This window comes from Vipera berus (assembly GCF_964194415.1).
Source record: "Vipera berus genome assembly, chromosome: 17".
Classification (NCBI taxonomy): Eukaryota; Metazoa; Chordata; class Lepidosauria; order Squamata; family Viperidae; genus Vipera; species Vipera berus.
In genome coordinates, this window is record NC_138220.1 from 519,727 (window position 1) to 535,410 (window position 15,684).

General features: G+C 48.5%; 1 protein-coding gene across 1 annotated transcript; it reads left to right on the plus strand.

Annotated features, from left to right (window-relative positions):
• Positions 1-917: 917 nt before the first annotated feature.
• Positions 918-15,520, plus strand: AJAP1 (adherens junctions associated protein 1; the record flags this gene model as incomplete). The annotated part of the gene is made up of 5 exons (XM_081341259.1): positions 918-937; positions 1,519-2,261; positions 11,662-11,749; positions 14,829-15,071; positions 15,448-15,520. The coding sequence occupies 5 exons, from the start codon at positions 918-920 to the stop codon at positions 15,518-15,520; spliced, it is 1,167 nt and encodes a 388-aa protein (XP_081197385.1).
• Positions 15,521-15,684: the final 164 nt, after the last annotated feature.

Consider the following 15,684-nt stretch of genomic DNA (forward strand, 5'->3'; position numbering starts at 1 on the left):
GGCTGGAGCCCAGCCAAGCTGAATTGTGTTGGGGGCCCCATCTCGCGCTTTTCATTAAAACGGAGTTTGATAGCCTATATCGGATGGCGGGAGCCCTGATCTCCATCCAGTGCGCTAAAGAGGGACGCTGGGCAGGCTGTCTAGATGACTTTGCAGAAAAGAGCAAGGGGGGGGCAGGAGGAGGAGGAGGAGGAGTGGTAGAGAAGAAGGAAGAAAGGAGAAGGGGAAGGAGGAGGAGGAGGAAGGACAGGGAGGGAGGGGAGAGGAAGAGAGAGAGTGTAAGGAAGAGGAAGACCGTGGCACACCAACACCCACAGCAAGAGCAAAAGGGCCAAGAGGTAACTCTACCCGTCGCAGCACCCTTCCTTGTCCTTCCTTCCGTCTCTGCAGCCCTTCAGGTGACGGTCAAGGCCAAGGGCCCTCCCGTGGCGATTCAAGGCAGGGCCAGACTCCTCCACTTACTGCCACAACTGGCATCAGGATTTCCCCTGCTAAGCAACGCTGGGGGATAAGTCAGGCTTGCCCCTTTTTTACTATCAGCATCCAGAGAGACAGAAAAAGTCCCCGGGTGTTGCACTGTCCATCCTAATTGTATGTATGTTTATAGCAACTTCTGAACATCCTCACAGCACGTCCTTCCCGTTCAACGGGGAGCTTTGGGCTCCCCAAGGTTGCCTGCTCTGTTCTCCAACTAGGCTGACAGGCCTGATCTTCAGGTTCCATCCCATTCAGGAGAAGCTGGAGGTGTGGAGGAGTTGACTCCCTCTCTGTCCATCTGTCTCCTCCTTTCAATGAATCGCTTGCTTGATGGGTCTCTTACTCCATCAAATGACACACGAGCTGGTGGACGTGAAACGGGCGAGAAACACAGCTTGTTTCCAAAGAAACATTGTTTGGTGCTCGCGGTGGCGCGTAAGATGGAGGAGCGTAGGAGGAGGTTAGGAGACCCCATCACAGAGCCTTCTGTGGTGAGGATTCTCAGCTGTTCCATTTGTCAGAGTTGATCAAGCAAGACAGAAAAATGAGTTGAAAGATTACCCCAGGGTGGCTTGGAGACGGTTCTGCTGAACTGGTGAAGTTCTGCAGAACGCAGCTGAGGTGGAAGGCGAGGTTGGATGAAGAGATCTCAACGCTGGTCTGTAGGCATGGTGGCTGAGTGTGAGAAGCGTAGCAAGAGGCTGTCAAAGGAACAGGGGGTTATTGATTAGAATATTCATACTCTATAATATGAAGTAAGGATATCCAAAAGGAAGGAGGATAGGGACACCAGGAGAGGAAATGGAAAATAAGAGGAGAACCTCGTTGGGGTTCTACTGTAAGGTTAGAATCTGATTGTGGTTGAGAAACACACTTATTCTGGAACTAGAGTATTTACAAGACATTGGGTGAGAAGGTCAGCCGGCCAAGGGTTGGAAAGCTGGTTGACCTTGATGCTGAGGGAAACATCACCTGAGCTTGCTCCTCTGTCCTACAGCCACCTTGAGATGTTTGGGTTCATGGAGGTCTGTATCTAACCAGTTCTCTGTCTGTCCTCAGGTCAGCTTCTCCTGTGCGAAGCCACCCTTGGATTTTAATAGCCATGTTTCGACTTGCCATGGAGATCTCTTCTTGCGCGTCTTTGGGCCGAGACCATCGGCACCAGTTTTTGCAGAGACCTGCCCGCTGGTATGGATTCCCTCACCACCTTTTGTGGAGCTTTAGATATGGACCACAAACCAGGAGACTGGGGTTTCCAGCCGGCCTTGACTACTTGGAACTGTCCAATGGACAACGGCCCAACTTGTCCCATCTCAAACGGTTGCGCGATATGGTGGACCTCTTGTGGGAAAGCCAGCGGACGCCGTCTTTCGCCCACGGGAAAGCCAGCCCTGCACTGGCGGACAGGAGAACCGTGTCCCAGACTTACTTGAAACGGAGGAAAAGGTATCTCCGAGCAAATAGCAAGCCAACATTGGAAACCGAGGTCATCGTATGGGGATCCACCAGCCCGTTGGAAGCTCTGGAGACCAGCACCATCCCTGGGATTTACAATGGTCCTGCCACCTCGGTTTCGGAAAGGATGACCAGCGGTATGACGACCACCACCACTATCGCCACCACCACAGCGGCTTCTACAACCGTCCAGTTCAAAGGCCTTGGCCCAGGGTTCGGGGAACCTAAGAACCAGCCCATCAGCACGCTGCTGCCCCCTTCGACATCTGGGGGCAGCAGGAAAAAAGGTCCACCACCATCACCACCTAAAATACCAGGAGACACTTCAGGTAGGTGTCCTTGTCTTCTCGGTGCCTTCACGGATGTTCTTGGTGTCTTCTGGATGTTCTGAGCTAGGAGGTCACTTGGTAGGCAGATGTGACATGGATGGGGGTGTCCCTTCTACCTCTGATGGGGCCAAGGGTGGCTCAGAAGGCTGAGATTTGTCTTTGAGGTTTGAAGAGGTCCAGTTGGGCCCAAGAACTTCTTAAGAGGCCATCTACTCCTTTTAATGGCCACCTCATGTTTGGGCCATGCCTCTTCAACTGATACCCCTGTATCTTCTCCTCTGGACCTCCAGAAAGTTGTTAGGCAAAGTCCCTGATCTTCTCAGATGTTGGCCATCACGTCAGTAATCCAGTTCTTTTCAGACACTGATTTGATGTGACTGTTAGCAGTCAAGTGGTTTTTCTGCTAATTAGCACAGGGGAAGCAGCAGCTCTCGTTTCTAAGGCTGATGGAAAGTTCGGTTCATGTACAATTTAGATAATTTTAATCCCAAATAAGAAGGGAAGGATTTCCCCCCTGTATCTAATAGCTTCTGCTGTGTAATCCTCCCGGTTCTTCTCCGATCAGGGCTCCACCGTTTTGCAGCCTTTCGAATTTTCAGCCCCTTCGCAAAATCCAGACTCCGAATCGAATCGGAGAGAGCGGGGGGGGGGGGGGGAACCTTATTTTTTAAAAAAAATATATTTTTCTTTCTCCCACCCAGCAAATCTCAAAATGGTCTGTGTTTCAAGACATCCCACTTGGAAAAAAAATATTTTCACCAGCTTAGAAAACACACTCACACAAAATAAGCTTAAAGTTTAAAAAAAATATTTTTTTTTGAGCACCGTCTTCAAGAAAATATTCAGGCCAGGAGGGATTGTGCAAGTCTGACTGATCCCTGGTTTTTATCTGAGGGGCTGGCTGGGGATTTAAGGGGATTTTATCCATCACGTCGGTGAATCAGCCAGGCCTCGGAGTAATGGAAATTGGGCAGGGAAAACGGACGGTTTCCTGGCCGATATCTTTGGCTGGGGGGGGGGGGGGCGGGGGAAGTGAATCCCCCCCACTTAGTTCAAATTTTGTTGGCCATGTCAATCCAGAGGAGACCGCCTCCTCCTGGGAGGGTGTGTCAGTCAAATTGCTGGATGGGTTTTATGTTGGTCAGAGCAATGAGGGGCAGGAGGAATAGAACAGGTTTAAACCCAGGCGGGCTCAAGAGGGATTCCCTTCCCTCTTCCTTCCCTTCTGGTTTCCAGCAAAAAAAATGCCCATTGGGAAGAATGGATTCACTTAAAGACTGTGGTGTTTGCGTTAACATCGCTGTATTCGCCTAAAAAGGTCGTAAAATCGGGCATGGTGAATCACTTAATGACCAACATGACTTACAGCCGCAATTCCTGGCTCACCTACGGTCGTAAAGTCGAGGGCTAGAACTATATTGCATCGTTCCCAATTCCCCCTCTTGAGAAAAACTTGGAGAATGTTGGTTTCTTGCAATGGGTACCAAACCTTCGGTTGCCCCTGGCAACGCACATGGATGCCCATTGCAAGGGTGGCGGGTTCCACCCACACGGATGCTGGCAGTGAAAATGGCTGCGTAATTGTTTGAGTTCTGAGAAATCCAGGGGCCTTTTTCTGTAGCTGCTTGGTGGGAGGATGCTCTTCTCAGGAACAGAACGGAATATTTCCTAACAGAATAACAGGGACCTTGGAGGTCTTCTAGTCCAACCCCCTGCTCAGGCAGGAGACCCTAGGCCATTTCAGACAAATGGCTGTCTAGTCTCTTCCTAAAAACATCCAGTGTTAGAGTACCTTCATCCTCATCCTCCTCCTCCTCTCTGCAAACCCTCGCATGGATGGTTGACTTTCTTTTTCTGCACATTAGAGAAGGTCAGTCTTGAGGGGACCCCCTCATCTTCCCGCCCTACAACGCTGTGGTTTGGTGGTTTCTCTTGATACCACCCAAGATCACCTTTGCTGTTTGGGCAGCTGCATTTCACAGCTAGTTGTGGCCACTGAGCTGGCCCACCCAACCAGAAAGCCACCGTGCCCCCAAAGAAGGACCTCCACCTCTTCTTTTCTGAAGGTCACCAAAGGGCCTTCACACCACCCGTCGAGAAGACTTCCGTCAACAAAATCACCTAGCTCACTTTGCGAGCTCCTTCCAGTTGTGCATACAGCTGTGTTTGTACCTTTGTGCACCTTCCTGTGGAATCCATTAGGAGAGAAGTAATTAACAATTTCCTCTGCTGAGCGAGCAGAAGGTTTTCTGTCATTTTTACTCCTCTGCTATGGATTTCTGGCGTTACGTTTTCCATCTCCAACACGGTGGGGAAGGGAAGGACTGTTGAACACGAGCCGCGGGACAGAAATATTCTTATTAATAAAAGCAGCAAGGAGTCATCTCCGCCTCTTTTAAGGTATGGTGAACAACCTTGCTTGGGGCTATCTGCCTTCTCTGACTGGGCTGATCGGAGTCAGCAGAAGTCACGTATTTCCGCTGCCATCACCGTTCTTCAAAATTGGCTGAGATCAGGGACCAAGCAAGGGGACAACAGACCTAACAGCAAGGTCAGTGAAGGAGGGTCTTCTTCTGATGTTCTGCTGATGAGAAGCCTTCTTCTCATCGTTCAGGTGGAACATTCCGGCACGTCTACTGGACTGTTGAGTGACCAGCGGATTACTTTGTTTGGGTTGAGCTTCTCTGCAGCTTCTTTGGCAAAAGAATCCAGAGGATTTCATAGAATCCTACAGTTGGAAGGAAGCTTAGAAGTTATATGGTCCAACCATCTTGAGTGCTAGCAGAATAACAGGCAAGCTTCTATTATTGGAGGATAACTGGAGATTATCCTCTATTCTATTCTATTCTATTCTGTTGTATTCTATCCTAATGTTCTCTTCTCTTCTCCTCGGTCCTATCCTATCCTATCCTCCTATTTTAAGTCAAATTTAACTTAAGAATGCAGCCTTACACTTCTCAAACCAATAGATGCTCCAGATACCACGCAGCATCCCGGTTAGCGCATTTTAATATCACAAAGGGCAGATTTAAGGAAATTGCGTAATAAAAGCCAGCGAAAGCATTCAATGGCCTTCTCCTGACAAATCCTCCTTTTACAGCGACTCTCTCCGTTTAATTATAGCCGTTCTTTTTTGACGCATCCGTGAATTTTATTCTTCTTTTCTCTTCAACCCAGCCATCCTCTGTCACGTAAAATTCCCTGCGTTGGTTTGGAGAGCCAGTAAAACGTGGCAGATCCGATCGGGAAGGCCATCTTGGGTAATGCGCGATCTAATTCCCAATAAATGCGGGCGTAATTTTCGTTAATTATGTCATCAGTGTTTGGGTTTGGAGAGCTCCTTAGTTATTTATCTCTAGCTGGTCAGCGACTGTAATAAAACATGATTGATTGAGCTGGATCGTTGGCTGAATATTAAATCCTGAATCGCAACAAGCCGGGATATCTTCAACAGCAGCTGGCAGGGAGCTAAATTCTCTCCTTCTTCACCAGCTTTTTTCATTTTTTTCTTTGGGTTCCTCCCCCCCCCCTTAATCCTTTTGCATTTTTATGTTCTTGAGATCGGGGCCCGGAGGCTGGCTGTGTGTTCGCCCTTTGCGCCAGCTGAGCTTGGCGCAAGTGTGTTGCTCAACAACCCTGTCGGGGAGCAGATGGCCTGGAGAGAAAGCACGTTGGTGATTCACGCCATCCATGCTTCGCTCCGGAAGAAGTTGGCTTGTCTTCAACACGGTGGATTAACTACCCATCTTCTCCCTGCCTTCAGAATGACAGAGTTGGAAGGGACCTTAGAGGTCTTCTAGTCCAGCCCCCTACTGAGGCAGGAGGCCCTCCACTTCTCCAGACAGAGTCTCTTCTGGAAAGCCACCAGTGGTGGAGCACCCACCACTTCTGGAGGGAAGCCATTCCACCAAATGGTTTTCACCGTTGGGAAATTTCTCCTTCCTTCAGGCGCTTGGCAACTGGATCATACTTACGACAGGATCACGTGATCCCCTTTTGCGATCTTCTGACAAGCCAAGTCCAGGGGGAAAGGCAGATTCACTTAACCACCGTGTTCCTAACTTAACAGCTGCAGGGATTCACTTATATCGCTGGTCCGAATGTCGTAAAATGGGGCAAAAGCCACTTAACAATCCTCTGGCTTTCTTGTCTTGAGTAGTAAAGGACACTTTGGCTTCAGTTGTTTGGGTGGCCTCTCTCCGGCCCTCGCTGGAATATTTGTCAGCTTCGACCCACAAATGGAAAAACATTTCTTCTCCTTCTCCTCCTGATTTACACAAAGTGCCCGGGTTTCTTGCAAGCCTGCATGCGTCAAGGCCAGCCCTCTTGTGGCTCTGATGCCGTCTCCTTTGGTGTGACTTTGCCCAAGGCCTTCGTCTTACCTGCTACTTAACCCCTAATTAATCAGGCTGACCCTTTCTCGCCTAACGGGTTTCACTGTTATTCACCCTCCAACACAAGAATTTCTGTGGTTTGAACCGGCCATGAATAATTTTTTTTTAAACCCAACCGGTTTTTTTTTTAAAATGAAGGCCTCTTTTGGATGCCGGCTTGCAAAGTAACCAGATCAACAGTGATCCGGAGGTTGCAAGGCACAAACTCCTTTAAATTCAAATTCCGCATCTCGGTGGACTTACTACAGGGTAGTCCTCGAATTACGACCTCAGTGGAGCCCAAAATTTCCGTCGCTAAGCGAGACATTGGTCAAGTGAGTTTTGCTGCATTTTACGACCTCTCTTTGCACGGTCACTAAACAAACAGTTGTAAGATGAGGATTAACTGCAAGTCTTATTGAACAGGGGGTTGGCCTAGAGGACCTCCAAGGTCCCTCCCAACTCTGTTATTATTTCTCTTATCCGTGATTCTTTTTAACTGCCCATAATCTTTCTTTCTTGAAAAAAGGGAAAAGGATTATTTTATACTCACACACACACACACACACACACACACACACACACACACACACACAGAGAGAGAGAGAGAGGCAAACAATGGGCTGTTTTTGAGAGGGGAAGAAGAGGCGGCACGAAACAGCCCTGAAATCTCCCATTATTTTTATAGCCCTTGTCAGTTTGATATAGGAACCCAGCAGACAGCAGGCTGGAGGCGAAGGGGAAATAATGAAATAAAACGAAGCCGAGGAAATTTCTAAAGGATTGGAGGAAAGAAAATAAAAGCAAAAGGAGGAGAACTAATATATATATTGCTCCAAGGACGCTCTGCAAATAGGGGCCTTGCTGGACACAAGACCCCGGATCTGAAGAGCGACGCGTGGGATGGAAGACTTGCAGCTCAGGGCTTGAATGAAGGCTGCTCCCTGAGCTTGGCGGTTTCCTTGCAGGCGTTTCACGACCCAGCTAGGGAACATCATCAGTGCTAGAAGGGGGGGGGAGTGTGGCAGGAGGAGGAGGACGGTGAGATCCTTGGTGCTCTCTCTCTCCCGGCCAAATGGCAGAGAAGTCCTCTTCTTGCGCCGAGTGTCTAATCTGCCCTGAAGGGCTTCTAAACGGCCGGTTAGCCCGGCGTCTCGTAGGAATACAAAGCGGGAGGCAGCTGCCAGGCCGCATTAGAGGCCTCCAGCTCGGATTCGGGCTGGCTGGGAACCGGCGATGGCAGCCCTCTCCCTGGCCAGACAGAGAGTGTAGGAGGGAGGCAGAGATGGATGGATGAGAGAGAGAGAGAGTAGATGATAGATAGATAGATAGATAGATAGATAGATAGATAGATAGATAGATAGATAGATAGATAGATAGATGGATGGATGCTTTGGAAACTAAGTTGACAGCTCCTCAAATATTGGAAGACTGCTATCAGCTTGTCCTTCCTGCTCTTGAGATGCTTTCCAAGCCCCCTGAATCTCCCCCTCCCCCTCCCGAAGAATGCCCAGCTGCCCCCCCCTCTCTGTCCCTCGACTGCTTTCTTGAAGGAGTCTTCTCCTTGCCCAGCGTCCTTCCCGCTGCACCTTCAACAGAAGACGACAATCGTTGGCCAGGCGGCAGCTGCTGGCGTGACTCACAGAAAGGAAGGTGCCCTCGGCTTTGTCACAGGGTGGGATTTGTCCACGAACCTTCAAGAGATCCTTCTCAAAAAAGATTGCCCGGTGTTTGTTTTAACCTGGTGGGGACCAACTGAGCTTCGGATCCATTTTTTGATCTGAGAGTCGCCTGGTTTGATTCTGGAAGGAGGGCAAATGTTGGACATCTTTAGCCTGGAGGAGAGGAGACTTCAGGGAGATGTGACGGATGTGTCTGAAGGATGTCGTGGAAAGGCTGAACAAAACTGTTTGGAGACGCTCCAGAAGGTAGGAGAGGAAAGAAAGGACAAGGAGACAGATGTTGGTTGGGTTTCGGGAAAGATTTCCTCTTGAGAAGACCTGCTCAACCGGGGTGGGCTCTTCTTGGCTTGAGGAGCTTCAACAGAGGCTGGAGAGTCGTTCTCCAGGGTAGATGCCTTACACTGAGCAGGAAGGTGGATTAGACGCTCTTCCAAGTATCTCCCGAATCTTCTAGCATGTTGCTATAACCCAGGCATCTCCAAACCTGGCCACTTTAAGACTTGTGGACTTCCAACTCCCCTGAGAAATTAAAGTGGCAAAGTTTTGGAGTCTCCTGCTACAATCCGTGCGATTGGGAAGCTCAGGACTCAAAAATAAGCTTCAAAGAATTGCCCTTTCTGCTGTCCTGAATCTAAGGACAACGGATGCTTCTGAACAGATGCTGTCCCTGTCGCGTAAAACATTTAAGCCCAGCTTAACCATCTGGGGCCCCATCATCCTGTTCCAGAACATGCAGAGTTCAAGCCCAAAGACATTTTCATGAATCAGCCTCTTCATCGGAGGACGGTGGCTGGAAGCCTCTTGCTAGCCTTTCCCTAGAAAACTGACCTTGGTGATTACACGCACACGGCCACAAAACTGGCACAAGAGCGTAGAATCCTAGGCCTAGGAGGGACCTTGGAGGTCTTCTAGTCCAACCCCATGCTCAAGCAGGAGACGAGACCATCAAGCTCTTCCCCCGAGGCCCAGGAAAGCCATCAGAAGGATGCAAACCCTCGATAGTCCCAAGCAATTGTGATGCAGTTCATTGCGTTGGGCACAGTTGCATGTTGCAGATGGTCCTCAATTTACGACCACAATTGAGCCCAAAATTTGTTGCTAAGCGAGACAATTACTAAATGAGTTTTGTCCCATTTTACGATCATTCTTTCGACATTTGTTAAGTGAATCACTGCAGTTAGTAAGTTAGTAACACTTCCTCTCCTCCCTCATCTTTCTCCTTCCTTCCTTCCTTCCTTCCTTCCTTCCTTCCTTCCTTCCTTCCTTCCCTCTCTCCCTCCCTCCCTCTTTTAATGTCCTTTTCCTCCCTCCCTCCCTTTCTCCTTCCTCTCTTTTCTTTCTTTCCTCCCTCCCTCGGCATCAGAAGATCACCCAAACGCCAGTCAATGGAGGGAATTACAGGGCAGAGCAGGATGAGAGAAGGATGTGCGTCCCATGATCTTTGGAGGAAAAAATTCTAGCCTGCTGAAACGGCTGGTTTCCCACCTGGAGATCAGAGCGGAGGGTCTGCCAGGGACAAAAATCTCTCCCCGAGCTCCAGATTGCGACAATCGGCTGCCTGAACACGGCAGCGAAGTGGATCACTCTTGAACTGAACGGGGCTTAATGAACATAAACAACCATTGCCGGTGATGTCTCCGGCCGCAAAAGAAGGGGAAAGTTGACAGGGTAATAACAGCCTCTGTCATGACACATCGGCCCTGGTGGAGCTGGAAGGGCTCTCCGTCGAGGCTGGCAGATGCCGCAACAGGCAGCGTTTCTGCCCCCTCCCCTGTCACAGCTCAGATGCCCCTGGTCTGGGATCACTTCCCTGGGACTGAATTGGGACTATTTTACCCCTCCAGGCTCCTGGAAGGAAGGAAGGAAGGAAGGAAGGAAGGAAGGAAGGAAGGAAGGAAGGAAGGAAGGAAGGAAGGAAGGGAGGGAGGAAGGAAGGAGAAAAAATAGGGAGAGAAGGAAGGAAGGAAGAAAAAGAGAAGGAGGAGCTTTTTTCAGTGACGTTGTAACCTCAAACGGCCACTAAACAGTCGTAAGTCGAGGACTTCCTATAAATGCATTTATTTCTCCATGTTGCATGCATAATTGGGGTCATCGTCATTACACACAAGCACACTGTAGAAAATGGCATTTTAAAAACACTTTTGGGGACATTTGTAAGAGCCACCGCAGAGATTGGGGTTAAAAACTCTATAAAAGAGAGGAGGCTGGGTGTAAAAACTTAAAAATTGGAAAACAGGGTGGGTTCCTGGGGGTTATTTTTGAAGAAATGGAAACCTCGTAGACCAGAGCCTTGTGCCGTAATGCAGACATGAAAGTAAATTGGATTTATATTGATCGGTGCTTTGTTGCTATTTTCAAGAAACATGTATTCTTTAGCTGGGCCGACACAAAGGGGGCCTTGTTTCTCGCGAGGGTCACTAATTTCTCGGCAACCCGGATTGATGTGCTCGAAACTTACTTATTTTTATTTGAGCTTTATCTGGAAAAGCCGAGATTTCCGGCGTTTTAGCCTCAGGAAAAAAAACCAATTGCGGTGTCGGTTGTTCTGAGAGAAACTGACCAGTCCTTAATCAGTAAAAATTAGGAGACGGATGTGAACGTGGAATTTGAGTTTGATGTAAAATTGATGGACTTAACGAAGAGAGAGAGAGAGAGAAATTGACTTCTTGGTTTAGAGACTATAATATGACTAAATTTCAGGCCGTTGTGACATTTCTTTACAGGATAAAGAGATGAATCAACTCTGGGATTGAGGATTAGATGGGATTTGAATAGAGAAATGTTGCCGCCTTTGAAAGATAAGGTTATTTACATTGGACAGGCTGCCGGTTATTTAAAGATGAAATTGAGAGAGGAATATTTTATGAGGGATGGTTTTTAGAAGGCTGACACTTGGTATTTTAAGGTACTTCATAGAGTGATGCTATTGGTGTAAACATAGAGGTGGTTCTACTGTTATTAGCTCTGAAGCGACTGATAAATGTAATAAATAGGTCTGCAAGAGAACTACCAAGCAGGAGCCCAGAACCCCCCTCCTTCCTCCTCCTCCTTCCCTTCTAGCACTGATCCTGTTCCCTAAACGTCTGCAAGGAGACACACACACACACACACACACACACTGGCTCAGAGGGCCCCCAGGGACACACACACCCCGGCTCCACCCTCCACCACGAAGACCCCCCCTTTTCCTGACTCCTTTGAATGTTTGAGGTTTCCTCACTGGCTGACCCTTGGACCCCCAGGGGCTTTTGCCGAGGGGCTCAGAGTTGGGGGCTGCAGGGAGGCCCCGATCGATGCCCAGGATCCCCCCCCCCCCCATCTTCAGCTTTTCTCCTCTTTCCCCAGGTCTGGCACTCCATCAGATCATCACCATCACCGTCTCGCTCATCATGGTGATTGCCGCGCTGATCACGACCCTCGTCTTAAAAAATTGGTAAGGAGCTGTCACACACACACACACACACACACACACACACACACACACACACACACTCATTGTGGCTTGGGTTTTAAGCCTTTCCATGGGAAACATAGATTGAAGCCTCATCGTGTTGTTTTGAAAAACGATCAAGAAAACTCTCCTTAAAATTAGAAAGAAACCAGCAAATTTTGGTCCTCTCTAAGTGTCTTTCGCTTTGAAATCCGCCTTAGAAATCCAGCACGGAAAAATTGTATTTACACCCCCCGGGAAGTGCTTCTGCACACAATTTTCTCCCTTTCCCAATTAGAGAACTTCAGGGGAAAGAAAGGTAAGACACGAGCTGGTTTTAAAAGTTAAAACTTTTCCTTCCGAGTTTTGACTCCTTGGTCCTGTATTTTACCCTGACGATTTAACAGAGCCGCACGGCACAAGGACAGTCTACCTGTTTCTTTTGAAACTGGAAATGCAGGCTGTTTTTACTCATCCTTGGAAGACCCAGCCAGGGATTCGCCAGCTGTGTTGTGAAGCGGCAGGAGTTTTGCAAGCTGGATTATCACTTTTTCATACAGAGAACACACGTTCTCGGTTCTATGCGAAATATTTTTTCTATGCAAAATATTCTTTCCTGCAAAATATTCTTCTGTGCAAAATATTCTCCTGTGCAAAGAAATCATCCATGCAAAGCATTCTTTTATGCAAAACACTCTTGCATGCAAAATATTCGTCTCTGCAAAACCTTTTTTCTAGGCACAATCATCTTCGCCTCTTCAAAGCTTCTCGCTTTCTCCTTCAGTGGACTGAAGTACAAAGAGGATTTTTTCAGCTCCAATCAGGACTGTAAACCCTTGGCTGTAATCACACACAGAAGCATACAAACAGACGGAGCACCAACGATTGGGAGGAAAGGGCAGGATAATTTGTGTCGCCCCGTCTGATTTGGGAAGAACCCGGCAAAGATTACCAAATTCATTTCTTGGAGAGGAGGGTCTTAGAAGGGGGGGGTGAGGACCAGATCCGCAAGCGGCGCAGAGTTCACGCCGGGCAGCCTCCGTCCACCGGCCAGGAAATCAAGAGCCTCTTCGCCTGCCTCCCTCTCTCTTGCAAGCTTCTCGCGGATCGGCTCCTGCGTGGCGTAAACTAGGTTATATCTTAGCTCCAGGCTCCTCTGCCGTCACCTCACCTCCTAGAGAATTCAACCTACTTTGAGATCAGCTCGCCTCATTTTCATATGAAGGCAGAACCCCTGGGAGACGATAGCCAGGACTGGGGAGGAGGAAGAGGGAAGATGGCTGCCTTTGGAAGCTGCTTTACGAGATCTCGCTGGTCTCCTTGTTTGCTCCTCAAATGCTCCAGATCTGGAGAAGGCGAGGACGGAGACCCCTAGGGTTGGTTGAGAAGGTCTCATAAAACGTAGAAAGTCTCCTTGGAGGGTGAAGCCTGCTGAGATCCAGGCGCCACAAATCGACTGGGACATTCTCGGAAGGTTACGCCGTTACAAATAAAGTCACCAGTTCAAAACAACAACAACAACCCAAAACCCTCCACATCACTCATTTATCTTTTTTCTCCCAAAAATGTACACATTTTCCTCTGCGAGTTCATGATTCCCCTTCAAGATGAGCTTCAGATCTCTGCAGCAGCTCCTAATAGTTGCGACTTTCTGTCATATCCACCCTTGAGTTACACAAATCAACCTCAAAATGATTTGGCTGCAAATTACAGTCAAACTAACCGAGGAGAGAGAAAACAAAAAGTTTAATCTTGTTTCGTTTTAAGGCAAACTAGAATAGAATAGAATAGAATAGGAATAGAATAGAATAGAATAGAATAGAATAGAATAGAATAGAATAGAATAGAATAGAATAGAAGAATAGAATAGAATAGAATAGAATAGAATAGAATAGAATAGAGTAGAGTAGAGTAGAGTAGAATAGAATAGAATAGAATAATAGGAGGAATGAAGAATAGGATAGGATAGGATAGGATAGGATAGGATAGGATAGGATAGGATAGGATAGGATAGGATAGAAGCTGGAAGGGACCTTGGAGGTCTTCTAGTCTAACCCGCATTCTGGGCAAATGGCCATCCATCTTTTCTTGAAAACCTCAAGTGATGGAGCAGCTCCAGAGTTGCACGGATGTTAAAGTTCATCTCCATAGTCCAAAACCTGGGAGGGGTCACCTGCCAGGTGTGTGTGGGAGGGGGCTGTGTCTGTCGAGGAGGAATCACCCCCCAAGAACACAATGACAAGGGAGAACAAAGGGAGAAGACAATCCCCCCCCCATCCAGGGCAGAAGTGTCGGAGTTATGACAAATTGGGCGATGTGTCACGCATCCTAAATGATCTCAACAAGCACAGTGTTAAACTTGGTGTCGTTGCTTGCACGGACACGGTACTTAGCATCAGTAATTTCCCCTTAATTACAACAGCCATCGTTTGAAATTCGAGATCGGATTATGGAAGATAAATAAATACACGCACAAAATATACCCGGAGCCCAAAGATCGCACTTCGTGGCGAGCGCTTGTTTCTCAGGTACTAAAAAGCGATAATTAAATTTGGAATTGCAGGTAATTGCCGTCTCAGGCACGCCAGGACCACTTTGGCATTTCTGTTACTTTGCTTATGAATCATTTACAGCTTTTTAAATCCCACCTTTCTTATTCCCCCCGTGGAGCGCTGAAGAACAGGCGCGCTCACAGCTCTGCCGAGCACACAATCGCAGGGGTTGTGACTTTGTGCTGAACGAGGCTGAACCGGTTGCACAGATGCTCTGTCACAAAGCCCTTGGCCTCCTTCCTTCAAATCAAGCCAGCATTCGTAGGATGCTGGTTTCTCGCCAGCTATCGCTTGACCCGTTTGTCGGCATGAGTTGGGGCTGGACTAGAAGACCTCCAAGGTCCCTTCCTATGCTGCCATTCTGTAGGAACGCGTCTCCTGTCTGTGCAGAGGGTTGGACTAGAAGACCTCCAGGGGCCCTTCCAACTCTCTTGCGCCTTCATTCTGTAGGGAAGGATCTCCTGCTTGAGCCGGGGGCTCGGCTAGAAGACCAGATGTTTTTCAACTGCTCTCCTCTCTTCTCCTTCCAGCTGTGCGCAGAGGGGGAATGCCCGTCGGAACGGCCACCAGCGGAAAATTAAACAGCAGGAAGAGAGTTGCCAAAACCTGACGGACTTTACTCCAGCCAGAGTGCCCAGCAGCCTGGACATCTTCACGGCCTACAACGAAACCCTCCAGTGTTCGCACGAGTGCGTGAGGACGCCCGTCTCGATGTACGCCGAGGAGACGATACTCTCGCCGGGAGACTATAAGACCTCCTTCAACGGAAATAGGTGAGAGCTGTGGCTGATGGGTCCAATACCACAATGGATCCTTGATTTGGGCTATTCCCATCCGGAATAAATTGCGTTGTGATGAAATGTTGTGTCGGGAGCGACAAAGGAGAAAGTCCCTGGAATATGGATAGTCCTTGACTTACCCCAGTTCATTTAGCGACTGTGTGAAAAACGATCCTAAGTCCCTTTTTTCAGGGCCGTTGTAACCTCGAACGGCCACTAAACAGAGTGCTGCAAGTTGAGAACTATGTGTAGTTCGACTGCAGCTGCTGTGAATCTGAGGTAGGGTTTTTTCCCCTTGAGCGATAGGAAAGGAAAAAAATAAATTCTTGTCAGCCACGTTTGCAAATCCCCTTTTTCCCTCCCTGTGCAGGGGTTCCTCCTCCGACCGCCATCTAATCCCTGTGGCCTTCGTGTCGGAAAAATGGTTTGAGATATCGTGCTGACCAGCCAAACTCTGTTTTTACCTTCCTGGGGGGGCAGCCGGACGCCGCGCAGCCATTCCAAGGTAAGTCCCTTCTCTAGCAGTTTTGAGTTGTTGTTTTTTTAAAAAAAATATTCTAGATGTCCTGATGGATCTGATGGACCTTCTCTCGTTGGACCATGGATG